This window comes from Euprymna scolopes, chromosome 1, assembly GCF_053919585.1.
Source record: "Euprymna scolopes isolate OS-2025 chromosome 1, ASM5391958v1, whole genome shotgun sequence".
NCBI lineage: Eukaryota > Metazoa > Mollusca > Cephalopoda > Sepiida > Sepiolidae > Euprymna > Euprymna scolopes.
In genome coordinates this window covers 34,459,590-34,487,116 of record NC_136482.1, presented here as the reverse complement: position 1 = coordinate 34,487,116, position 27,527 = coordinate 34,459,590, and the positions used below count along the sequence as shown (strand labels likewise).

The following is a 27,527-nucleotide window of genomic DNA, read 5'->3' as shown; positions in this document are numbered from 1 at the left end:
CAGTGGCCTGAAGCAATTCCCCTCACAGACATTTCGGCTGAGACCGTAGCGCGAGCCCTTATATCAGGCTGGATATCGCATTACGGAGTTCCCACTACCATCACCACTGATCGTGGCGTACAGTTTGAATCCCACCTCTTCCAGGAACTCTCCAGAATGCTAGGGATCCAACGTATTCACACTACAAGCTATCACTTTGCTTCTAACGGATGATTGAACGCTTCCATCGCCAATTGAAAGCAGCATTACATGCTTACCCTGACCAACAGCGATGGAGCGAATATGTACCGGTTGTCCCTCTTGGCTGTCGTGCTGCTTTCAAAGAGGACCTGGGATACTCTTCAGCCGAACTTGTATATGGAGTACCTCTATCGTTGCCAGGCCAAATGTTGAGCCAGATAGAGTTAACAACAAACCACACAGCTCTGTATGTAAACAGACTGCGAGCTTATTTTAGTAAGCTACCACCGATGCACACTAGGGAACAGACCATTAAATCTTCAGTCCCGAAGGACATTTCGTCTTGGACTCACGTTTTTCTTAGAAAGGACGCTGTAAAAGCCCCCCCCCCAACTTCACCTTATACTGGCCCTTATCGCGTGCTTTCACGTACCAATAAACTCTTTACTTTAGATATCAGTGGTAAAAGAGAAACTGTTTCTATTTATAGAGTAAAAAAAGCCTTTCTTGACAAAAAAACACACGAGCCACACATTCCCCCTACTTTCACACAGCATCAAAATGTGCATACACCTGAAGTAAATGCTCCAAATAAAGACAATCATGTCACCACTACATGTAGTGGTCGGCGGGTACATTGACCGAAGAGACTGTGTAAAACTTTGTATTTCTGTTAAGAAAATATTTTTTCCCCTTCTTCTTGTTTTCCCTTCTTTCAAAAAAAAAAAAATTCTATTACAAGAAGTTGCAAATATTCCCCAACTTTTCACACAAAAGTAAGAACATTTTTTTTCTTTCTCTTAAAAATAAATAAAGAAAAGACATTTTTATTTTTTTCGCTATTTGTTATGCTACCTTTTTCTGTCGGCTTTCAGCCTAAGCAGGGGGTTATGTAGCAGAAACAAATGAGACTTTTTTCTTCCTCGAAACAATGCCTCTCCCCTGTACTATTCGGCCACATCTTGGCCAGTCAGGGGTACGGCGCATTGATACTTCCTATCCCCAAAGGAAATAGGCCAGCATCCGGTTTGAAGAAGAACAACTCTTTCTTACGCAGAGAGACTCCAAACGGAACGGACCTCCTTTTCTTCTCTCTCTCTCTCTCCACCTCGTGTTATCTCTACGCTATCGACGATTCCACTGGAATAACTACCGCGATAATACCAGGTGCCGGAGTCCAGCTTTCTACGAGGAAAATACCACATTCTCCTTAATAAACCCTTTCTGTGTTACGTTTTATGAAGTCATTGCGTTTGTCATTTCAGAAGCCTGTATCGAATTATTTATTTTATTAGAGTGTGCCCTAAAAGCATTACAAACCCTGAAAAGATATCTCAGGATGTATCAAGTCATCTTCATTAGTTAAGATGAGAACAAATGATATGAAGAATGGAATAGTTAATTGCATTCAAAAGTGAATATCATGAAAACATCATAAGTATGAATACGATTAAATTAATATCAAGAGAAAAAAGAGAGATACAGCAAGAAGAAACAGAGATACAAAAAGATTATTTTTAGCTTTTGTTTTTTTGTTTGTTTGGGTTTTTTTTATCAACAGTCTTTGGCAATTCACTTTTTCCTGATTCAAACAAGCTAACCAAAACTCATTATTTCTAGTTTTCATACACATCATGGAGGGCAAGTTATCCAAGAACTGTGGACACCTAGTTTGTGACCTCCTCTATGATAATCTGTAAAAGTTATTTTTTACTAGAGAGTCAAAACTTATCAAGGTTTACAGGCCACTCGAGCATAAGGTTAATGTGTGTCAGACCATACAACACCATGATGATCAATAATGGTGGAAATTGGATTAAAATCGATTATTTAAGATGACGACTCAACAAGAATTTGTTTAGATTGAACTTGAAAACAACTTTACTCTTGTAAATTTCATTTAGTTTCAAGCACAGATAGAAAGGGGAATTGTTGACAGTGGTTGTAGCTAGGTGAGTTTTTGGTGTTAAAATGAACGTTTTTTACGCTTATACGGGTAAGAATAAATGTATCTCTTTCATTCATGATATCTTTAAAAAAAAAATTTTAGAAAAACGAAATTGCCATATAAACTGTGTTTCACTCACTGTCGACGTCTGCGTCCTTCTGACTGTTCCAAAAGTGTACTGAGGTAGGAATTTCGTTTGCGCAACTCTTGGTAGGCGTTTCTTAATTTACGCACCTCTTCTTCCAAGAAGATAATCCTGAGTTCTTCAAGTTTTTCGTCTAGTTCAAGGGAAGAATGAACAATGAATATAAACATGATCGGATTTGGATTCAGGAAACAAAGAAAATTGATGTGCACAAAAATATTTATTACAAACACTTAAAAATAAAAACTTAACAAATGTGGTCATATCTTTAATGAAAACTAAATTTTGTAATTATTTAAACAACAATATTTTTTAGATATTTATAAATTCCTGAAATATTTATACTAATGAATCATCAAGAACCAAGGTGAAAAGTACATGAAAGTAAGTATTCGTGGGTTTTCAGTTTCATGATGAAACGATACCATTTAAATAGATAACAAATCCATCTAGACTATATTATTTATTTTATATTCAAAAGGGAAATAATTCTTTGACCTTAAGTTATCTCCCTTGATCAAAATAACATTTTTGAAAAGCAGAGTTATTCCCCTTCAATTGAGGAAGTGAACAGTGGGTAATATTAAAATGGAGGTTCACTTAAGTGACAGTCAATTTAATTCCTCATCATTTTAAAGTTATTCCTTTTCATTCAAATTTTTTTTTATATATTTGTATTTTACGACTTACAAAGACAACTTTATTCATTGCAGAATTCATCTCATCCCAAATAATACAAATGAAATTATATTTACTTTACATTCTCTATAATTTGTTTGCCCTGGCAATTTACGTTTATTTCGATTGTGTTATGGACTTTTAATATAGCATGTCTTATTATGTCCCTCTTATATCTGACACTGTAATATTTTATATATATATATATATATATATATATATATATATATATATATATATATATATATATATATATATATATATGTATGTATGTATAGTCATCCACATACAGAACTGTTTCACTGTTTTACAGTTCATCAGTGCAGCTAATATATATATATATATATATATATATATATATATATATATTATAAGGAGAATTAAACCTAGAATCTTAAGAGCAAAGTTTATTTTAATATATTGATACTTAAAAGAAAACAGTGCTCATAGTACTGTAGATATATAATAAGTTCAATAAGTATATTTGTCTTAGAGCTATATTAATATTGAGTATAAAGATTAATAATTGTAAATTATGAATCCGTTTCAAAAGGATGAACAAACGAAATCAAATTGAATGCACGAGTGTTTTGGATATTCATTTTATTAAAATTAACAATAAACATTGACAATAATTGACAAAAGATTGTATTTTTTAATATAGTCTCCTACTGTTAGCACAAAGAGCGGTGAGTGGAGATTTTAAGACACCAAAATAAAACTAGTATTTTTGTAGTAAGTAAGGTGGATAGTCCTGAAAATATTTAAAATATAATGAAAAATGTTGTAAATTTTATTGATAATGAAAATAGAAATTAGAAAAAATAGAACAAAAGGAAAGAAAATAAAAGAATAAAAATTATTATAAATATGATTATTATCGCTTTAATATTATATCTATTATTATTATTATTATTATTATTATTTTACTTATTTTATTATAAATACTATTATTATTATTATTATTATCATTATCATCAATATTATTATTATGACGATTATTATCACTATTATTATTATCACTATCATTATTATATATTATTAATATTATCATTTTTATTATCATAACTATTGTCATCACAATAAATAAATAAATAAATTATTCCTAAAATAATTACAAATATATAAAATACCAATTTAAAATAATAAATTGAAAATTATAACAGCTTTCCCCCGTTAGATCATTAAAAAAATTTATTTTTTTATATTTTTTTTAATAACAGTTATCTCCCTTGGATTTTAAAATTAGCGTGAACTGTTAAACATTTTTATCTTCCTAGTGTTTTTAAATTTTAAATTTAATGATAAATTGTAAATAATTATTTCAACCATTTGTGGTCAAAATACAACATGCGCACTTATGTACTGACGAACTTTAAAACAAATTTTCCAATGTAACTCAATAAGGTATTTATGTGTATAATGTTGTCAGCTTTAAAAGTGGGCTCCAACATATGCAATGCTATAAAAAAAAAAAAAAGTTAAAATTAGAATTTCCAATATTCTAATTTTATATACGATGTGCATTCAATAAATTTTCAGACTTTTTTCATATGGGCACTTTTATTGATAGTACACACATGAAACTCTAGTCCTCTCCAAAGTAATCTCCTCACATCCTCTGTCATTTCCTCAATAGTTTCATAACGACAGCCTCTAAAGTTTTCCTTGAGATTAGGGAATAAGCAAAAGTCACAGGGGGCAAGGTCTGGACTATAGGGAAGGTGAGAAACTGTTTTTATGCCCATTTTGGTCAAATAGTCTGTGACAAGTATGGAGCACTCCTGGGACAAACTTCGTACAAATCTTCCAGATCTTCAATGGGAACTGTACACACATTTATTCGCGAGGAATTGAAGATGTGGAAGATTTGCATGAATGCACCAGTCCACAACTCTATCCTTGTTGTACTTACATTTTGCACGATATCACTTGCAAAATCATTTTACATTTAAGAACCCATCTGTACTGTTATTGTTATAATAGTGCAAATAGGCTGTTTTATAAATTTGTACTTGGATCTCTTGCCAAGTAATTTAACAGCATTTTATCAACAGCCTATTCTCATACAAGACTCAAGAGATATATGTGTTAAATGTGTTCCTTACCTTGAGTAGGTGTTTTCATGGATGCATTTGTGATGCTTTTCGATTTCAATGAGAGAGATGTAAAATCTGACCCGAGGAAAAACAGTGAAAATAAAAGCATTAGAAAACACATTTTAAGACTTTTAAAATTATTGAAAACTAGCAAAGATACCCGCAATTCATGCAGGACTCTGTGGGCACCCTTGCAGTAAGTAGATGCTGTAAGAGCAACCATTGCTTAAGGTGTTCAAATTTTTTTCACTACTTCCTGAATTGACTGAAATCCCACTATGCAGTTTAAAGCAAATAGATTATATCAAACTTTACACTTACATTGTTAAACATAAAACTTGGAACAATTACAAAGAATCATGGTTAACATTTGTTTAGTATTACAAACACATTTTTATCAAAGGTATAGAAAAGATAACTTGGTGTGCACCATTCCCAGGTGGGGGAGTTTATGAAGAGCTGCATGAAATATGATCTTAACCTTTGACCTGACATTGAAAAATGGTGTGAACCATCCCTAGATGGGAGACCATCATTGTCATATTCGCATATCCTTCCATATTTACATCAATAAACCAGAAAGCAGCACTATAATGGTGACAATAATGGTGATGCTAAGACAAATCCGTTCGTGGATGCAATGCGAATGAACTCACTAAATACACACGACAACTTCAAAGCCCATTTTTTCATATAAACACATCAATAGAATAGCTCGCACATCACTTCAACCAAGAAAACCGCCAGAGAAGGCCACACAGCAAAAGAAAAACCAAAATACAAAACACAAACATTGCAGTAAATGCAACTCGTGTATCATATAAACGCAAATATCTATTCCACGAAACACTGCAACAATATAACATCGACTAGATTACATTCACAACTTTCTTAGCTTTAAATCGATATAACACATGCATACATACACCAAACATACGATTCCCTACAACGCATTAAAACACATAAAACAAACACATTTAAAAAGCAAAACTCAAGCCAATGATCAAACCTCTCTTTGCTTTCACCTATGTCCGCGCCACCACTATAAAAGTGTGAGCCTTCGCAACAAACGAGTCAATCAAACTCAGAGACAGTCAGTCAACCAGTATGGGGTAATCATCGGTTCCGTCGGATACCCTTTCCCAACGTTAAAAAAACACTTTTGCGCTCATCATTCATCAACTTCTCCACATGGAAGCACCAACAGCGAGAATTAACATTCTTATTTCATCACAATTCCTGTTAGCACCCAACTTTTCTCACCTAAAAAGTTACAAACATTAACTTTACGCCAAAAATCTTCTTTCCTGAACATTCTCACATCCTTACGAACTTTGAACACTTTGTTTGTTTTTGCTTTCTCGTTAAGTTTGTTTTTTTTAATCCATGATTGAGAAATCAATCATTTAAAATTTTAACCTATATTATTTGTCTGGTTCCTTCTCGCCACCATCCGCTTATTCCTAATATAACATCATCATGCCAGATGCACTCATGATCAGTCCATTGGTCTAGGCTGTAGGAGAGTTGTACACACAGATACACACAAACGCTACTACTTTGCATAAAAAGATTTCTTCAAATTTATTGACGTCAGTATTGTCACGTGTAATGAACATTATGTGTCTGATTTTCTGACACTTTTTCACATAACATTCCCCAGAAAATATCTCTACTTATATATAAAAGAAACTCTGTGTGTGTTTGTTCCTTATGGACTCTGAAATAACTGGGTCAGTTCTTTTGAAATTTCACACAAATGTACTATATGTGTCTGGGAATGTTCTTAGATAGGTTTTGCATCAGAATGCCTCTGATAAGTATCAAAAATCAATAATCAAAAAAATCTGATTGAAGAAGGAACAAGCCCAAAGTAAACATCCTTATACAGCCCAACCTCACAAGTGCAGGAAGAGCCTGGATATAAAATCAACAGTAGGTTCTTTGATAAGACAAATGAATGTTTTTGTTTAGAGCACAATTGATCCATGATACTTGACTTTTACATTTTAAACTTTAATTCAAGCCATTATTTAAAAATAATTTTATAAAATAAACTTAATGTTCTCTACATGGCAATGTGGACTAAGCCACTGCGGGAAGGCATGAGAAGTTTCCTTCTAATGCACTATGGAGGGTCCCTGACTAGAGCAGGCAATCAATGGATTTGATTGAAAAATGTGTATTTCACTGGTTTCGATGACAATAAAAGTATTAGAAATGTGGCACATTCGTGGATCCTCATTTAATCCCGGGCAGCCTTGGATCTCACTATTAGTTCTAGATATAATTCTAATTTGGAGGAGAAATAGAATGGGTAGCCAAAATTTACACAGAACATTCCAGAAGTCCAGAAGTTTTGTTTTTTTAGAAATTTAATTACATATGCTTGGATAGAAATGGTATGAGAATGATATAAGGGGTGGGAGTCTTAAAGACAGGCTTAGATCTGATAAAAAAAGATGATGATTAATAATCATTAATAATGATGATGATGATGTTTAATGATGATGATGATGATTAATGATATAATTAATGATGACAATAATATAATTAATGATGACAATAATATAATTAATGACGACAATGATGATAATTAATGATGATGATGATTAATGATGAAGAATTATGATGATGATCATGATGATTAATGATAATGATTTATAATGATGATAATAATAATGATGATTAATGATGATTAATAATGATGATAATAATGACGATGATCAATAATGATGATTAATAATGGTAATGATTAATGATGATAATACTGATGATGATTAATGATGATGATGATTGATGATTAATGATGATGATGATTAATGATGATTGATGATTAATGATGATGATGATGATTAATGATGATGATGATTGATGATTAATGATGATGATGATGATTAATGATGATGATTAATGATGATGATGATTAATGATGATTGATGATTAATGACGATGATGATGATTAATGATGATGATAATTGATGATTAATGATGATGATGATGATTAATGATGATGATTAATGATGATTGATGATTTATGGTGATGATTAATGATGACAATGATTAATGATGATGATTAATGATGACAATGAATAATTATGATGATGATTATTAATGATGACAGAGATGATGATTAATTATTAATGATGACAGTGATGATGATATGATGATTAATGATGATGATGATTTTTATTATTTCTTTAAAGAAAAGTTGTAATAACTTGCTATGCCATGGCACCATTTATCCAAATGATTACCTTTTTCAAGTTTGGATTCTGGCAGGATGAGATCTTCGGGTTCTAAAGTTCCTGGACATGTCGGCTCGTCACTAGGCCTTCTGGATGGAAGATCATCTGAGACAATTTCCTCTTCAATTAAATGCTCAACATCCTCTTCTGTGTTCATGTTCTTCTCTTTCAGAGAGGGAGAGTTTGGTTCACTTTTCTGTTGGGTCATCACAATCTTAAAATTGAGATCTGACAAAAAAAAAAGAAAAACAAATAAAAATTCATATTTTGTTATTGAAATGCTATCATTATTAATCATATTATTTGGATTATTTAGACTAATTGCAAGAACCAGTGGCGTAGTGAATAAAGTACTTGGTAACATTTAGTTGTAAAGTTACATTCTTCTAGAGGGTGAAGGTTCAATCCTTAGTGCAAGCGACAATCAAAATACAATTGTGAATTATTAGGACTTCTACACAGTCATAACTGATGACACAAGAGCATGCTTACCTCATTGATTAAATAATTTCCATGTAGATTCCCAAGTTTAACAGAAAATTTCACAAGTTCGACAAGATACATCTGAAGAAGGTCAGAGGTTACATTGACTGAAACATTGTTTACATTCAAGATGAGAACAGTAGTCCAAATAATCCAAATTATCAATCGTCATCTCAAAAATTCAGAAAATGAAATCATTGTCATGTATTGCTTTAACTGAGGTGGGATTTTCTAAATAGAAGAAATGTAACATTCTCTGTCCGTGTTTAAGGTCCATGGAATACTCTATCAGAGAAGATAATGATATCTTGGCTACTATATCCAAGTTTAAAAGTCACTTTGAACAAATATTCTGATGGTATATAGATGTATACATTTAGAGAGAGAGAGAGAGAGAGAGAGAGAGAGAGAGAGAATGAAGTGAGAGTGATACATGATGCAGGATATAGAATAAGAGTAGGTATTCAAATAATATACAGTGATAGAAGTTTTAGCTTTAGTATAATGAACAGATAGAGAGGGTGATAGCAGCTAATTGGGAAACAACAGACTGAAAACCTGGGTGTGCAAAGTTCGAATCCAGTTCATTTCACAGAAACACTTTCATCTAACCCACACCTGACCTTGTAACCTTTGGGGAGGAAGTAAATAAAATAAGCAGCAGAAGATGTGAGGCTACTTGTTTCTGGTATACAATATATAATCTAAATAATAAAATCTGCCTTCCAATGAGTTTGTCATTCAAATGCCAATGAATAATGCTCTGCACGGGACCTAGCAAAAAATGTGTGATCAGAACTTTTACCACAATACAAAGAAAGGCAGCATTCTCTGCCTGTCTATTGCTCCACAGAACAATCTTCCAAAGGAGGTAACAATGACGCCAACTGTATTCAGATTTAAGGTTGCCTTTGTTAAACATTAAAAAGGTGTGTATATATATACATATATATATGTGTATACTTTTTATTTGTTTAAAATGTTGCTACGTTAGATTACGGACTAAGCTTTTGTATAAGCAATATTGCCTGAAGAGGTCAATAATTACTAGTAACTGGCTGACGAAAACATGCTTGCGAATGTGTAGTGACAAATTAATGCTTATGTAAAACATAAAAAGTATATCTTGCCCTACTTCGGTATTGAGCACTCTTGTGTTCTTCATTGGCATTGGTCACTTTACCTCTGGAAAATATTAACCTGGAATTATATATATATATATATATATATATATATATATATATATATATATATACACACACACACACACACATATATATATATATCCTTCTTTGTATGCATTTACTTTTTGTTATTTCATATTCTCTTTAATATTTCTTGGCATAGAAACCATTCATTTCCAATCTAAATGTTCTTAAGCCAGCTTTTATTTATAGTTTGTATAATGTTTGGCCCTTCTTCTCTTTTGATGAGAAGCATTTATCTTCGAAATGCCATGGCCTGAAGAGGCTTTTCTCTTCATTTTATTTTCTTTTTCGTTATTAATCTAATGATACAATAAAGTTATACGTAACTTTTATTCCTCGTTTCTTATTTAATATAAAAGTACTACTTCAAGATCAAAAAACATTGTGAAACGGATAGAATTCAATGCAGGCAACAGCAATTCTTCCTTCTTTGTCAGAAACATTGATCATGGAACGTGAGGATTAAAAGACAAAAAAAGTAAGAGTTATAAGGCCATTAAAAGTAAAAGCAATGTTCACTTTCTATTTGCCTTTCGTCTGTCTTTTAACACGGCTTGTTGCATTTTGTTATTTTTGGGCCCATGAATGTTGTTTACTTTGTGGAAAGTAATCAGTTAAGGACGATTTTCTCCAGACTCTCCTGTCCCAGACAATATCTATCAGAGGATGACCTGTTCTCTTCCCTACTGTATCTTTTTCACACAAGAGACGTTGTTAATCTTTCTCTACGCTATCATTATTTCCATAGTAGGTGCTGGATCTCTGTTACTCCCCTGCAAAGGACCCAATTTCCTATGGACACTACAAAAAACTAAAATCAAACAGTTTCCATGAACAGAGTTTTTAACCCAAAACTTCCATATGCATAATAGACCACCTTTCTGCAGACTACAACATGGTTGCCTTCATATCTAACATCAACAAATACTAATGTTTCTGATTATTTTAGATAAAGATTAATAATTTGTATTATTTGAATTAAATCACTAAATCCAGTATTTTTCCATTTCTTCACGAGCAGGTGATTTTAATATTCTGTAATTAGTTAAAAAAAAAACAAAAAAAAACGGCTGCATTTGTTTGTTACTCTTCAAAAACTTATAAAAATTTGGAAACATGTTGGAAAGAAACGCCTCCTAAAACTGTGTTATAAACATACTTAAGAGGAGGGAGATGTCGGATCACCAATTTGTAGAAGGATTGCTGATCACCAATTTGTAGTAGGGTTGTCCCATCAAATCGGTTTTGTTTAATATGAAGAAAAGAATCAGAGCATTTTGACTGAAAGGACAAACTTCTCTACAATTCAAATCAATTTTATTACAAATCGTATCATCAACACAAAAGATGGTCCAATAACAATCATGAAAACAAAAATACAAAATAGCTTGCATCCGTGTATTTCCTTTCATCATGCAAAGCCATTGCTGGAAAAGCAAAGAGAAATAATGATTCAATTGCTTCATGAATGAGAACAATTATAAAATTGTTATTTTGTCCCGTGGCATAGTGGGGGATGCCCTTTTCTCTTCCCTGCAACCTCTCTCCCACAGAAGAGACGTTGCGAGCCTATCCTTGTTTTATCATTATTTCCATCGTTTGAACTCCAATCTCTGGTCCCCCCTCGCCAATCTTTCACAAAAAACACCCGTCTAGCTGAATCTACTGTCAAAAATTTTCCTCATTCTTTATCTGTGACTAAATCAAAATGTAGATTCCATGAACAAAGCTTCTTTCCTAGAACTGCACACCTGTGGAACTCTGTTCCGTCTGCCTGCTTTCCACCTGACTACAACCTGAATGTCTTCAAGTCCAACGTAAACAAATTCCTAATGAACTGCCCCCTTAAGTAAACACTTCTTCATTAAATCTCCATACTAACGTACTGTACTTGCAATAACCCTTATCCCTGAGTGGCTTCCGGGCCTTGATAAGTGGTGACCACCGTGTAAAAAAAAAAAAAAAAAAAAAATTACCATAAAAACACATCTTAATTGTGCATATATTTTCTCATACGTAAATACACACTTGTGAGGGGGTGATCTAAAGATTTTAGTCTTACTGGAAGTTTAAAATCAATAAATATTTATTATTTTATTATTTCTACAAGCAGTGGAAGATTTTTGTTTGACTAACATCAAATAAAAAAGATAATTTAAGGAATCTGTTTTGGCATTGGAAAATAGGCTAAAATTTGTCCGATTTCGATACCACAAAAAGCTCCGATTTTTCCGATTCCGATTAACCGTCCCAACACTAATAAATATACACATATATATATATATATATATATGCATTATTCGGACTAACTGCTATTATCTTGGGTGTTATTCTCCCAATATTTCGGCTGATGTAATCTTCAATCTTCTTCAGGTATATCTTTTCCAACTCGGAAGTCTTTTGGTCAAACTCAGGAATCTGTACAGAATTTTTAATGCAATCCTTTATTTAATCCACATGCGTAATGTGTTTCTGTTCCATCAGCCATGACTGGATAGAAGTCTTAAGTAATTTGTAATTGTATTCTTAGTATCACCCAAACTGATGATTGAACCTTCAACCTCTAGCAGAGTGTTGTTTAGAACTGAATTTTACTTAGTAGTTTGTCCTTTTCAATAGAAAGGTTCCAGAGTTGGACAAGATATATATGTAAAATTTGTGAGAATAACACTCAAGATGAGAAGAGTAGTCCAAAAAATACAAAACATACAAATTATCCTCATCTAAAAAAATTCAGAACCAAAAAAGAAAAAAAATGCTAATTATGTAACTGCTACCCTTGTTTTCTCGCTTCAGCTGATCTATTTCTTCATGCAAACAATGCAAAAATTCGCTGTGCTGCTGCCTCAGAAATGCCAAGCTTCGTTCCAGGTGCTGAATTCTTCGGTAAGGGTCTTCCAAAGACACTTCAGGTTCGTTACCTGTGCTTGTGACATCCTCGTGACGACTCTTATAACCACCCCCCTGTACAACTCCATTATTTGACAGCTCTCCAGCTAACATTTGGCCATTATTTGGATAAACTTGCTTGTCCTTCTCAAATGGACGTGGGTAGCTGAAAGACAAAAATAGACAATAAAGAAGAGTTATTATATATGCATACAATTAGTCAAAATTCTATTATATATATATATTATATATATGTATTAGATATATAATATATTAAATAAAATATAATATATTAAATAAAATAATATATGAAATATATAATATATTAAATAAATAAATATAAATATAATATATTAAATAAAATAATATATTAGATATATAATATATTAAATAAAAGATGAGGAATGAAGGTTACATAGAACTTGATTATATCATATTATCAATAAGAAAGAAGAGGATACAAGAGAGAGAAAAGCCTCATGCCTTGGCATTTCAAAGCTAAATGTTTCTCATCAGAAAGGCCAGCATTATACAAAATATAAATCAAAGTTAATATATATATATATATATATATATATATATATATATATATATATATATATATATATATTTAAAGTGATGGTTGTGTAGTTCCAACGAGAGAAAAAATGTATATTTAAAAGAGTGTAGCCATCAACAATTGTGGGTTTTTTTTAAAGGTTTTCATCATATTTTTATTTTAAAATATTTTTATAACGCGTTTCGAGCTTAGGGTGTGCTCTCTTCAGATATTTTCGTAAAAAGTTTTTCTTTAAAATGGGAGTTTGTGGATATGCCTCCGCTGATATTAAATATGTTTTTCATAGTGGTGCGATGCGTGTGTTCAGTGTTTAGACATTCTGTCTCCAACTGTAAGTGTTTCACTGTGACCGGTCAAAGTTAGTTTCAAAGAGTGTTTTTTAGTCCATATGGTGAAGGTTTTTATGGCTTCTTTAGGGTTCTTTTTTAAAGACTTTCTTTCCCCATGTATAGCATACACTCACACACAATCCCATACGCATACATATATATTCATGTACACGTACACATGCACACGCACACAGGCACACACACATACACACACGTACATACATAGAAATATATGTAGGAGCATACATATATACACATATACATACCCACCTACACACTCACACACGTACTCGCATACATCCACCGCTAACAATTATTTTTATTTTTTTATTTTTTATTTTATATATATATATATATATATATATATATATATATATATATATATATATATATATACACCATCCATCATACTATGTAGGCACATACACATACACACACACATGCACACACACAGACATATGCAGGGGCTCACACATACGCGTATATCCATATTCACACGAACACATTTACCCACTCATACATGTGCATACATATGTACATATACATACATACACACATACATACGGATGTGTATACACTCATCCACCCATATATATATATATATGGGCACATGCACTCACAATCACACACACACATACATATTCATACATCCCACCTTATGTATATATTGGTTGAAGTTTCCTTTCCAATCCATGCACATATGCATACATGGATTCGGTCACCCAAACATAAGTGCACGTATACATACAAACAAGATGTAGCATAGATAACAGATGATATATAATCATACACACACGCATACACAATCATATGTGTACACCCACGCACATACACATATACACACGCACACACGCGCGCACACATACATACGTTTAATTTCTAGTTGTTTGTTTAGTTAAGAGAAATGGTACTGTACTGGGTATGGGCGCGCGCACCCGCGAAAGTGTGCGTGTGCCTTATTGTGCTTTTTTGTTGTTTCATGTGTGAGGGTGCACACCTACCCAAGCATGCATGCGTGTAAGTGTATTTTGTGTTTTGCCTATTTATGTGTATAATTATGGAGAGACGTTTAAGGCGGGGTTAAACTTTGTTATGAAATTTTTTTCTTGAGTTAGCAAGTAGAAGTAGAAAATAAAAAATAAAAAAATAAAAATAATTGTTAGCGGTGGATGTATGCGAGTACGTGTGTGAGTGTGTAGGTGGGTATGTATATGTGTATATATGTATGCTCCTACATATATTTCTATGTATGTACGTGTGTGTATGTGTGTGTGCCTGTGTGCGTGTGCATGTGTACGTGTACATGAATATATATGTATGCGTATGGGATTGTGTGTGAGTGTATGCTATACATGGGGAAAGAAAGTCTTTAAAAAAGAACCCTAAAGAAGCCATAAAAACCTTCACCATATGGACTAAAAAACACTCTTTGAAACTAACTTTGACCGGTCACAGTGAAACACTTATAGTTGGAGACAGAATGTCTAAACACTGAACACACGCATCGCACCACTATGAAAAACATATTTAATATCAGCGGAGGCATATCCACAAACTCCCATTTTAAAGAAAAACTTTTTACGAAAATATCTGAAGAGAGCACACCCTAAGCTCGAAACGCGTTATAAAAATATTTTAAAATAAAAATATGATGAAAACCTTTAAAAAAAACCCACAATTGTTGATGGCTACACTCTTTTAAATATATATATATATATATATATACAATGGATTCTCCTGTCGGATCCCAATGCATGAGGTTCAGGCAACAACAGGTTTTACATTTCATAGTATACATACAGTAGAACCCCCAGATACGGTGGCCCTAGGATACGATTTTTTCAGTTTACAATGTGGAATACAATGTATTTCTGGCCCCTGGTCATGGTACTTGCCCCACTTTATGTACTTATTTTTAATGCCATATACTATATATATATATATATATATATATATATATATATATATATATATATATATAAGTAAAAATGCCTGTGTATCTGTGTACATTTCCTTACTAAATAACTCTGTCAATTTTTGGTCTAGAAACTCGAGATTTGACATAAGGAGGATTGAGATTTAGGAAAATCTTTTTAATCGGTTTTCGGCCAGAAATTCGGCTGTCAAAAGGTCAAAGTTCAATGATTTGACCTTTGAAAACTGTACCAAACTCCACCAATTTTGGGTCTAAACACTTGAAATTTTAAATGTAGGTTACTTGGACATGGATCATACTTTATAATTTGATTTGAGCCCAAAAAAAAATAAATGTTAAAGGGTCAAAATTGGGGTCCAAGTTTTAAAAAATTTGACCTCTGTGGTCTCTACCAAATAATTCAGCCAATTTTTAGTCTAAACATTTGAAATTTTACATAAAGGGCATTCAGAGATAGGGCAAGCTTTTTAATCGGTTTGGGTCGAAAATTTGAGCTGCCAACAGGTCAAAGTTCAAAAGATTTTACCTTTGCGGTGTCTAGCAAACTACTCAGCCAATTTTGAGTTTAAACATTTTAAATTTATGCATAACGGGTATTCAGACATGCAGCAAGCTTTTCAATCAGTTTTGTGGCAAAAATTGGGCTGCCAAAAGGTCAAAGTTGAAAGAGTTGACCTTTGCAGAATCTACCAAATTTCTCCACCAATTTTGAGTCTAAAGACTTGTAATTTTAGGTGTAGGTAACTTGGATATGGGTAAAACTTTGTATTTTGATTTGAGACCAAAATAATAAATGTTAAGGGGTCAAAATTGGGGTTAATTTTTTTTAAAAATTGACCTCTGCGGTCTTTATGAAATTACTCAGACATATTTTGGTCTAAACACTTGAAATCTTACATAAAGCATATTCACACTTAGGGCAAGTTATGAACAGTACATAGGGCCCAAGCAAAGCCAGGCTGAACTGCTAGTATACATATAAAGCAAAACTAAATATGATTTATAGAAAAATAATTTACATAGGCTCGAAGAATTCACTATCAACAACCAACCAGTATACAATCGTTTCTGTGACAATACAAATTTTTATTGGAATAAAACCTAAATAAAATTGAAATATATGATGAACATCAAAATGAGGATGTCAAAATTCTATACAGCAAATCAAAATTATATGCTTAAAAGAGGTAATATGCACACAAAGTTGTCAAGATGCTTGATAAAGTGGTAGTCGGTTTTGGGTTAGAGGTCTAGAGAGTATGGCAGATGAGGCAGTTTTGTAGCCCAATTTGTTCAACTTCTGCAAGGTTGGTTTAGCAATGTGCAGTCAGGCATTGTCATGGAGGAGAGTTGGGCCTTTTCTGTTAACTAATGCTGGGTGCTGTTGTTGAAGTTTCTGATGCATTTCATCCATTTGTTGACAGTACTCCACCACTTTTCATCGCAAGTCACAACCCAGTTGAGGAACAGGTCGTTCTTGTTGCGTAAAAGAAGGAAACATGACATTTCATAACAGCGTTTCTTTTGGTTGTCATTCAATTCATGAGGCATCCATTTATCAAGTTTTTTTGTCTTTCCAATCTATCTCAAGTGGTTGGAAATTGTCGTATATGTTACGTCTAATTCAGAAGCAAATCCTTGAATAGTTGTGCATGGATTGGCTTCGACTAAGACTCTTAATTGATCATTGTCAACATCCGATGGTTGACCATTACGTTCATTATCTTCAAGATTGTCACTGCCATGAAATTTCTGAAACAACCATAAAATCTTATATTTTCAATTGTAAGAAAAGTATTTCTAATTAAAAAAACGCAATATTCCTTATGAAAAACATTTTATATTTGTATCTAAATTTTGATGGGAAATTATATGTTATCTGAGAATGACTTGTCGTTGTCAAAGAGGAAGATAATCACGAATCAGAATGACCTCTATACATGGTGGCACCATCAACCCATCTGCAGAGCAGTGAATGCAATTCAAATCTAATATATATTACCCTCCCCTTTTCTTAAAATAAATATTTCCTTAAATTAGAAATCCTTAGACCTAATTGATCCCAAATTACCAGCTGTTGCAAGTCAAATGGGGGTCAAACATGACACAAATATAAAAATATTTTGTAACAATTGATCAGCTGTTGAGAATTAAATAGGGAGTAACTGTGACTGAGAAATGTTTTGTCATGAATAACCAACTGTTACAAATACAATAGTGACAAACCGTGACACAAATCTATGTTTTGCAACACATGACCAGTTGTTGCAAATAAATAGGGACCAACTGTGACACAATTTTAGAAATGTTTTATAAAAAATGACATAGCTGTTGCAAATTAAATAGAAAGTAACTGTAACGCAGCAATGTTTTGTAACAAATGTCTAGTTGTTGCAAATAAAATAAGGACCAATTCTGAGAGAATTCTAAAAATATTTTGACATCTATAATATAAGTCTAATCTATCTGTTTCAATGTATGTATGTATGTATGTATGTATGTATGTATGTATGTATGTGTCACAAAAACTGTCACAGAGGCGACGGATTTTCACAAGATTGGTATCATTTTGAAACTCGACCTTTCAGACGACAATTATAGAAAAATTAGTCAAAAATATTAATTCCTTCAACCTCAACTGGGCACTATTCTACAGGGAGGGGTTGCTTTTTTTTTGCCGATATTTTTGACAGTCATCCCCTATTTTCGATTGTCTACTACTACCTACTACAACTTTTTTTTTTTTTTTTTGCTCAACACACACCTACAAATGCCCGGGCAACACCGGGCATTCAGGCTATTAAGAAATAAAAATATTTTGTCAATCAAATCAGCATAAATCCCGACACAAACCATAAATCACGTTTTTGTTACAAATAATCGTTTGTTGCAAATCAAATCAGGATTGACGACAACAGCAGCATAAATTTTAAACAACTTTATAAAAATTATCTTTATATTGAAAATACACAAATGCACGTATTACTCTAACAAAAGTTTCAGGTAAACTGTTGAAAGCATTTATAGGCCAACATATCGATTGAGATCAGACAACATACTATAAAAAATTTTTGTATAAGAATTGGTTTATGTTGTTATTTTTTTTACATTATTAAACGAGGAAACATTTCATGTAAAATTTATTCTTATGCATGTAAAGATAAAGTATTTTTATAATTTAGGACAAGAATTTATTTCGTTTTAGTACTTATATTTTCCGATCCAGGTTTTTATATAATTATTTTATCATTTTCTGTTTTTGATGACAAAAATATTAAAACGTCCATTTGTAGCCATAATTATTATGTGATAATACATTAATAATTATTATGTGATAATATATTAATAATTATTATGTGATAATACATTAATAATTATTATGTGATAATATATTAATAATTATTATGTGATAATACATTAATAATTATTATGTGATAATATATTAATAATTATTATGTGATAATACATTAATAATTATTATGTGACTAGCGGGGTTACCCGGCGTTGCCCGAGTGTTTGTTTCCGGGACGGGGGGGAGTTTTAAAAAATGTTATGGTATGTAAGTAGGAAGGATCAAACCCGGAGTCATGAGTAAAAGTAGGAAAATAAAGTGTGAAAAAAAAACAAAAAAAAAACATCTGCAACGTTAACAGTTCGGCCACCAAGAAAAGTCCATTCCAGTTGTTTAGGAAAAAAAAAACGACTACGGTAGGTCGGCGCGAACGTGAAAATATAATGTGAATTGTCCAGCATGCTAACCACTACGCCACAGAGCACTGCAGCTTAGTTTTAAAAAATATAAAAATTTTAAATAACTTCACATGAAAGAACTACGAAGCCAAACCGGTGTTCTCTTCTCAACTGTTCCTTGTGAACGATCCCCAAACGGTGTTAAGTGGTGGCAGGGGGAGGAGGAATTTATTAGAGAGAAAATATTTTACCACTTCCATTGATCTTAACCGATTTTGGCCGTGACTTCTCAGCAGAAAAAGTATAGGAATCTAAGATTATCGAGGAATTTGAGAAATAATAAGCCTATACCACACCTCAGATATTGTTCTGCCGTTTGTGCATATTATATTTACATGAAATATCTTGATTTTTAATCCTATTAATGTCAAAATCATACGGGGAAAAAATGAGTTCATTTTATTTATATAGAGATAATACATTAATAATTATTATGTGATAATACATTAATAATTATTATGTGATAATACATTAATTTTAACTCCAAAATGTTCCTCATTTAATAATAATTTTCAAAAACAATAACAATATAAAACCATTTTTATAGCTTATAAAATTTTTTCATTCATGCAGGTGATGACACCATGATCTACGTCAAACACCGGCGCTCGTGACAATGTACTCATCATAATTGAACATTTTTTGCTGTACTATTTGAAAATCAATGTACAGGGTGGAACGATTAAGTTGTCACCCTAAAGAAAACAACACTACAGCTTTATTTAAAAACTTTTATTGAAAAATCAATTCAGGTAACTTGATTATGTAGTGGAGCTGACATCTATTCAATGTAGCTGTCTTCAGCGTAAATCACTACCTCGATACGGGTCCAGAACTGGGAGCATACTTTTTTCACAAGCGCTGGCAGGAGCTCAACGAATACTTGGTGGATGGCAAGTGATCAGGCTAGCTTTGGTGTTGTGGGTGGTCATGTTACTGATGTTCTCAATTTATGACCAAACAAAGCTATCCAGTGGTTTCAGGTTGGGGAAGGAGTGGGGGCCAGTGAGAGAAGGATACAAAGTCATAACACTCCTTCTGAAGCCAAACCTGGATCTGTTTGGACTTGTGGGTCAGGGCCAAGTCCTGTTGCCACACCCAGGGTCTGTCAGTGGCCACCTGATTGCACCAGGAGATTACCACACTTTTCAGCATATCCAGGTACACTTTGGTGTTAACTTTCAAGCTGATGATGTGGTCTTCACTTAAAACCATACCAAAGATCATAACCGTGGCCGGGAACTTTGTTTTCATTACCCTGGGCATGTCCCTATTATTCGTGGCAATCCAGCAATGCATTTTGTGGGTGCTGGCAATGGCCCTGTTGTCATAACTTGGATCATTAAAGAGCATGAGTTGTACAGCAGTGCATCTCTGATCTCACTCGTTGAACATTGTGTTACTTTCAGACATGATAGAAGGCTCCTACCGCTCTTGGAATGTGTACACAACTGGCTAATTAGTAGATGATCTGCAACAAAAAAACGAAAACCAATTTTTATCAAACGGAAATGTAATAATGTTGTCTTTTCTAGGGAGACAATTTTATCTTTCCACCCTGTATTATTACATAACAATAGGAAAAAACTGAAATTGTAATACTTTTTAAATCATAAACAGAAAATGGCAACATCAAGCATATGAAAACTTGGAAACAATGAAGTAAAGTTTTGTAAATAAATTATAAAAATAATTTATTTAAAAGTTTTGTTTCGTTTCAGTTTAGCTCTGCTCTGTTTTTACATAAAAAATACTTTTGGTCTGTTGGACTTGATTTTGTTAATTTTTTACTCATTTCCAATATATTTTTCTTACAATTACTTCCATAATAATAAATTTTTACTTGTAATGGTTCCTCATTTCATAATATTTAAAACAACAACATAAAATTATTTTTTATCGCATTATGTTGTTTTTATGATTGCTCATTTACGTTGAACTCATTTGTGTGGAGCACTTGGGACAGAGCACTCACCATAATTGCAACTTTTTTTACTGCAATATTTTCTATAAACATTATCATGTTTAGGGTTGTAGAATTTTGGTTTCTTCTTACCGTGCTTTATCCAAAGTATTAACCCGTGCCCACTGGGGTAAATTGCTTAGAGGGGTTGGCTGGTTCATCACAGTCAGCTCTGCCACTTTATGTTGAGCAACTGTCTGCTGCATCTTGTAAGAAATTTAATGTTGCTGTCTCATTTCATAGAAGGCAACGAACTGAAAGAAAATATAACCATCAAAATGTTTGCCAATTTTTTAGATGAGGATTGGTATCATTTATAAACAGAAAGAGATAGAGTAAGGTGTCTCAAAGAAATAATGCATATGTTGAGCAACAATGGCCTGTTAAGTAGATCTACAATGTGAAACAATATGATAAATAATAATGATAAATAAGTAGATAAAGAAAATTATAATATGAGTACTGTTAAAAAATTAAATAATTCTATAAAATAAGTTGTAACCTATTATATAAATCTCACCTGTCTGTTTAAATGTATGTATGTATGTATGTATGTATGTATGGCTGTCGTACAAAGCTAAGACTCTGTAACATCATCTTTGTATAAATACTCCCTAAGGCATTTGGGCTCATGGCAGTGCCCAAGGGAGTGGCACTCGTCTGGCAAGACATTGCAATCATCATGTATGTATGTATGCTTAAAACTTTCGACAGAGGCAACAGCTTTTGACAAGATCAGTATCGTTTGGAAGCTCAACCCTTCGGGCAACACATATCAAAAAACTGTCTAAAATCATTAATTCCTTCACCCTCAACTTGGCAGTTTTCTATAAGGAAGGTTGTTTTTTTTATGTCGCCATTTTTGAAAGTCATCGTATTGGTTGGAATGACTTCACTAATTTCAACATTCTGAACTTCCGGTCGCATCATGGAGTAGGGTTAAGACGGCAGGTTTTCTTTCACTTTCTTTCGCATCATGGGTTCAAGTCTGCCTGCCTACTACTACTTTTTTTTTTTTTTTGCTCAACACACACCTCCAAACATTCAGGCAATGCTGGGCCCCCAGGCTAGTGATACATAAGACAAGATTAAGTTTCAAGCATCCAAAGTTTAGATCAGAATTTTTTCTTTTTAGTTTTTTAACTCATATTCATCTCAAACAAGGCAAATTAACACTGAGATGCAAGGAGCTGTTGTGAATTAGGAGCCATGTCTACAAGAACATTCTAAGTAGGGAATTGAGCAGCAAGATGTGTGTTCATATTACATTTAAATTCCTGCTTGTTAGTACAGTCGGAAAAGATGGATACACAAAGAGAATTCAAACATCCAGTAGCTAGAAAGAAGTAACTTTAAGAATAGAAGGCTCTCTAATCTCTGGGAACCTCTACAGTGAAGGTGTGGAAGTTTGCTGCTTGTTATGTTAGTCAGGGGTATTAATGCATAGAGGACACCAGTGTTAAAACTTTATCAGCATATAATCCATTAAAGTACTTGTAAAACAAGCACAGGGATGCAACATTGCAGTGATGAGACAGGGGTTCGAGCTTGATTGGCAGTGTGGAGCCTATTAGATTTTGTGTAGATTACAAGTGTCAATAATCCAACTAATACGAAGAAATATATATCATGGAGTCTTCTTATGAATTTATATATATATCATGGACTTTCTCATCAATTTTGATGTATGAGGTTCTTACAACTTTGTCTATTTAACCCTGCATGTGAGTCACAGATGATATTTCAGTCCAGCCAATAATCTACAAAGAAGTCCACAAATAGTGCAAGAGTGCAGATTGTTAGAGTATATAGCTGGGACGGTGGACAATATTTTATTTCTTTCCCAAGATTGACGTAGTTTGATAATGTTTGATGCTGCATTTTTCATAATGCCATTGAAGCATGTAGATTTCTATTCATTACAATTAATCACGGAGTCTTTGAGAGCAGCAAGGTTTATTTCAGAAACTAAGAGATTGTTTTTTAATGTGTCCTTGTATCTAAGTAATGGTCGGCTTACTGTCCGGTGACCATTGTCAAGTTGACTGTATATCAACATTTTTGGAATTCTTTCCTCTTGCATACACAACACATGGCCAGTCCAGCGCAGCTGTGATTTCATGAGAAAGGACTCAATGCTATCAATGTCACATGTGGTGCAAAGGTCAGCATTTGCAATCACGTCGCTTAAATTAACTCCACAAATTTCTTGAAGACAACGTTTATAAAAAACATCCAACTGTTGAATTCATCCAAGACACTGAGCCATACGAGACTGTTGTGAGAACTATAGCCTTGTAGACCTATATCCTCATTTGAAGTTTAATTCTCCGAACTTTCCAAAGTTGATGGCAAAGTTTGCCAAAGGCACTGGAAGCTTTTGCAATTCTATTGACTATCTCATCATCAAGCGTTCCATTAGTGTTTGTTTTATTTCCGAGGTAGTTGAAGTTCTTGACATATTTCAAGCTATGACCATAAACTTGAATTGGCACTTTGGGGAATGCATGCACAGGTGGATGTTGCTTGACATCCCAAATTTGTTTCATTGTTAGGGCTGGCTGATGAACAACTTCAGTTTTTGTTATGCTTATGTTTAATTCAAATGTCTTGCAAGCAGCAGAGTATCTGTTCATAAGATGTTGAACTTCCTCAAACGAAGTAGCCACAAGTGCAGCAACATCTACAAACAGTATGTTATGATTATACTGGTTCGAGTAAGAGTTATGGCTTTAAACCTCTGATGATTAAAAAGGCCACCACTTGTCCGATACTGAATTTTCATGCCAACCTCAGTTCCAGCAACTGCATATTTCAGCATAACCAAAAAGTAAAAGGCAAACAGTACAGAGGCCATGACACATCTCTGTTTAGTATCATTAGTGATACTGAGTGAATCAGATATCTCACCATTTGAAATAGCATTTGCCTTCATTCCCTTGTGGACTGACACTATCACTTGCAACATATTTTCACAACACTTTCCACAAGACAGCCCGGTTTACAGTGTCAAATGCCTTAGTGAAATTCACTAAGATATATATATATAAAACATATATCTCCCGATTCTTTTCACAAACTTTCTCTGCAACCTGTCTCAAGGAGAATATCATATCTCTGCTACTGTGAACTGCATGAAAGCCACACTGTGACTCAGGATATATATCGTCAATTCCATACTTTTATGACACTATCGTTTTCCAGGGAGTGTTACTTGGTTGAGGAAACCAGGTCCCCAGTATTAGATATGATATCAAATGACAGGCACATGGAAACATCAACAGAGAGGTAGCCTGTGTTTCATTGTACGCAGGGCTTTTTGAACATGGGCTTTGTAGGAGGTGTATACATTCTTTTTCCCAGTTGAGTTTTTATCCTCAATCCAAGTTTGTGGGAACTATGCATTTCCGCAATAAAAGCCTGAACTTCTTCATTGTTCTCATCAAACCAATCTTGGTGTTTGCAAATGGGCATCGCAAGCACTTCACAAGATGTTGAGTAAGTAGCTTCACACAAAGATTGCCAAGATGATTTAATGTCAATTTTTTTTTTTTTTTACATGGAAGTCACCATTTATCAAGGCCCAGAGGCCATTCGGGGATAAGGGTTATTGCGTGTACAGTAATCAATGGGATAATATTGTAGTAATCGTTAGTAATGGAGATTTTATAAAGTGGATTACTTAAGGGGGCGGTTTATCAGGAATTTGTTTATGTTGAACTTGAAGGCATCCAGGTTGAAGTCAGGTGGGAAACAGGCAAATGGAAGAGAGTTCCACAGGCATGCACTTCTAAGAAAGAAGCTTTGTTCATGGAATCTATGTTTTGATTTAGGCACAGATAAAGAGTGGGGAAAATTATTGACAGTGGTTTCAGCTAGACGGGTGTTTTTTGTGAAAAATTGGCGAGGTGGGACCAGAGATTGGAGCTCAGACGAGCACTTGCCATGTGTTCACATTACACTTGAACCCCTGCATGTCAGTACAGTTGGGAAAGCAGAATCTCGGAAGGGAGTTCCAAAGTCTAGCAGTTCTGAGGAAGAAACTATTGGAGTAGAAGGCTTTCTTACACCTAGGAATCTCTACTGTGAAGGGGTGGGATTTAACTGCTTGTCGGGTTTGTCATGGGGGATTCACGTCGAGGAGGTACAAGTGCTTGTAGTTCGTCAGAGCATTCACCATTAAAGCACTTGTTGAACAGGTGGAGGGATGCAACATTTCGTCGATGGGACAGAGGCTGAAGCCATGATGACAGTTCAGGACCTATCAGGTTAGCGACTCTCTTTTGAACCCTATCCAGGAGTGAGAGACAAGCAGCAGATGCACCAGTCCAAATGTAACAACAGTAGTCCATACATGGGCGAATGGTGGCCTTATAAAGGGGCGGGATACTTTCAGGTGCAAGCAGTTTTCTAGCATGGTAGAGAGAGACCACCTTCTTCACAGCAGCCTTGGCAATGCTCTCAATGTATCTATTCCAGTTCATGATCCCTGTAAACATTAGGCCGAGGAGTTCAAAGGAAGTACTTTTGGGTAATGTGTTTTTGGCTATTGCTATTGGTTGTAGGGAAGGTTTCTTGTAATTATTGAAGGAAACAAGCTTAGTCTTAGCAGCATTGAATGTGACCGTCCATTTTTGTCCCCATTCCACTACAGATTGGAGGTCATCCTCTAGTGTTTCTGCCATTTCCTTAGATATGTGTTCATTTGTTTTCCCCTCATGCCTGTTATAGAGAGTGGTGTCATCAGTAAAAATACCCATCTCAGAAACAATTTTATCAGGAAGGTCATTTATGAATATCAAGAATAATAAAGGTCCAAGGATATCATATTGTTTAGATGTGCAACCGTCGAGGACAACCTGGATTTTTCTCTTACTTAAGAAGGATTTAATTTAATTACATTATGTATTCTTCCAGTGATACCATACAATCTAATTTTCCTTAGAACATCATGCCATACCCTGTCAAAAGCCTTAGATATATCAAGGGCTACCGTTCTACCTTCCTCTGTTTTGTCCAGTATATACGTTCAGAGATTACAGTTAGGCTATCTGCTGTGGAACGGGCGTGCCTTAATCCACATTGATTGTCGGTCAGGAGTTTAGCAGCTGTAAGGTGATGGACAAGAGCTTGATTAATTAAGGACTCAAATATTTTGGCGAAAAGCAGAAGGCTAATGGGGTGATAATTTAATGAGTCAGTTCTTTCGCCAGAATTCTTGAAAACTGGTACCACGGAAGCGGTTTTCCAGCAGTCAGGAAAGCAAGATTCGTTAAAGCATTTGTTGTAAAGTTTGGAGAGAACTGGAGCAACCTCAGCGGAGCATTTTTTTAATAGCACAGCCGGGATGAGATCGGGTCCACATGCTTTTGAGGTGTCTAGGTTTTTTATGACATCATGTACTTGAAAAGGGGTGATTTTCAAATTGTCTAGTGTGGCGTCTGTCCGCAAAGGAAAGTCAGGGAGGGAGTGGTGTGCGTGGTCCAATGTGGAGTTTGAGGCAAACCGACTAGCAAGCAGGTTAGTCTTCTTGGTTGCCGAGCAAACAACATCATGATTGTTTGATCGTGGAGGAATCATTGACTGCCCATTATTTACTACACTGTTGTAGATTTTTTCCAAAATCACGGGTTCCTAATTTCTGTGGTTCAATGCGTTTTCTGGTGGTTTCTATGTATTCTGTCTTAACTGTCGCTTTATCTTTTTAATCATGACTTTAGTGAATAAAGCAGGTACAGCTGCTGCTACTGTTTTCAAACAAGCGTACACATTATGACTACATTTAAACTAATGTGTCCAAAACTTTTGGCAACTACTATTCATCCTTTATGATGTCATCCATTTTCAAGTAAATATACGTTTTTTTTCTTAAATTAATAAAAACGATAACTCTGTCCCGTGGGGAGGCATAGTAAATAGGTACAAATAATAGATGACCCATGACTCTTTGGATCATGAGTTGTTGAAATAAAATTATAACAACGTTTTTGCTTGAAATGAATGACATCATACTTTATGACGTCATCCACTGTGTACAGTTATACTCTGGTTTAGTGGATGACATTACAAAATGATGATGGAGACAAGCTAGCAATATCTATTGAGTTTTAAT

The 27,527-nt window shown here is 34.0% G+C and overlaps 1 protein-coding gene across 1 annotated transcript in view; it reads right to left on the bottom strand.

Annotated features, from left to right (window-relative positions):
* LOC145293708 (uncharacterized) overlaps positions 1 to 27,527 on the bottom strand; it is a 49,058-nt gene that overhangs the window by 20,367 nt on the left and 1,164 nt on the right. Inside the window, exons 2-6 of the mRNA XM_080140179.1 lie at positions 21,509 to 21,669; positions 12,767 to 13,044; positions 8,308 to 8,526; positions 5,060 to 5,125; positions 2,268 to 2,406 (exon numbers count right to left, since the gene is read on the bottom strand). Of these exons, the coding sequence (XP_079996305.1) occupies positions 2,268 to 2,406; positions 5,060 to 5,125; positions 8,308 to 8,526; positions 12,767 to 13,044; positions 21,509 to 21,621 (815 nt within the window). The 5' untranslated portion in view covers positions 21,622 to 21,669. The remainder of the gene's footprint in view (positions 1 to 2,267; positions 2,407 to 5,059; positions 5,126 to 8,307; positions 8,527 to 12,766; positions 13,045 to 21,508; positions 21,670 to 27,527) is intronic.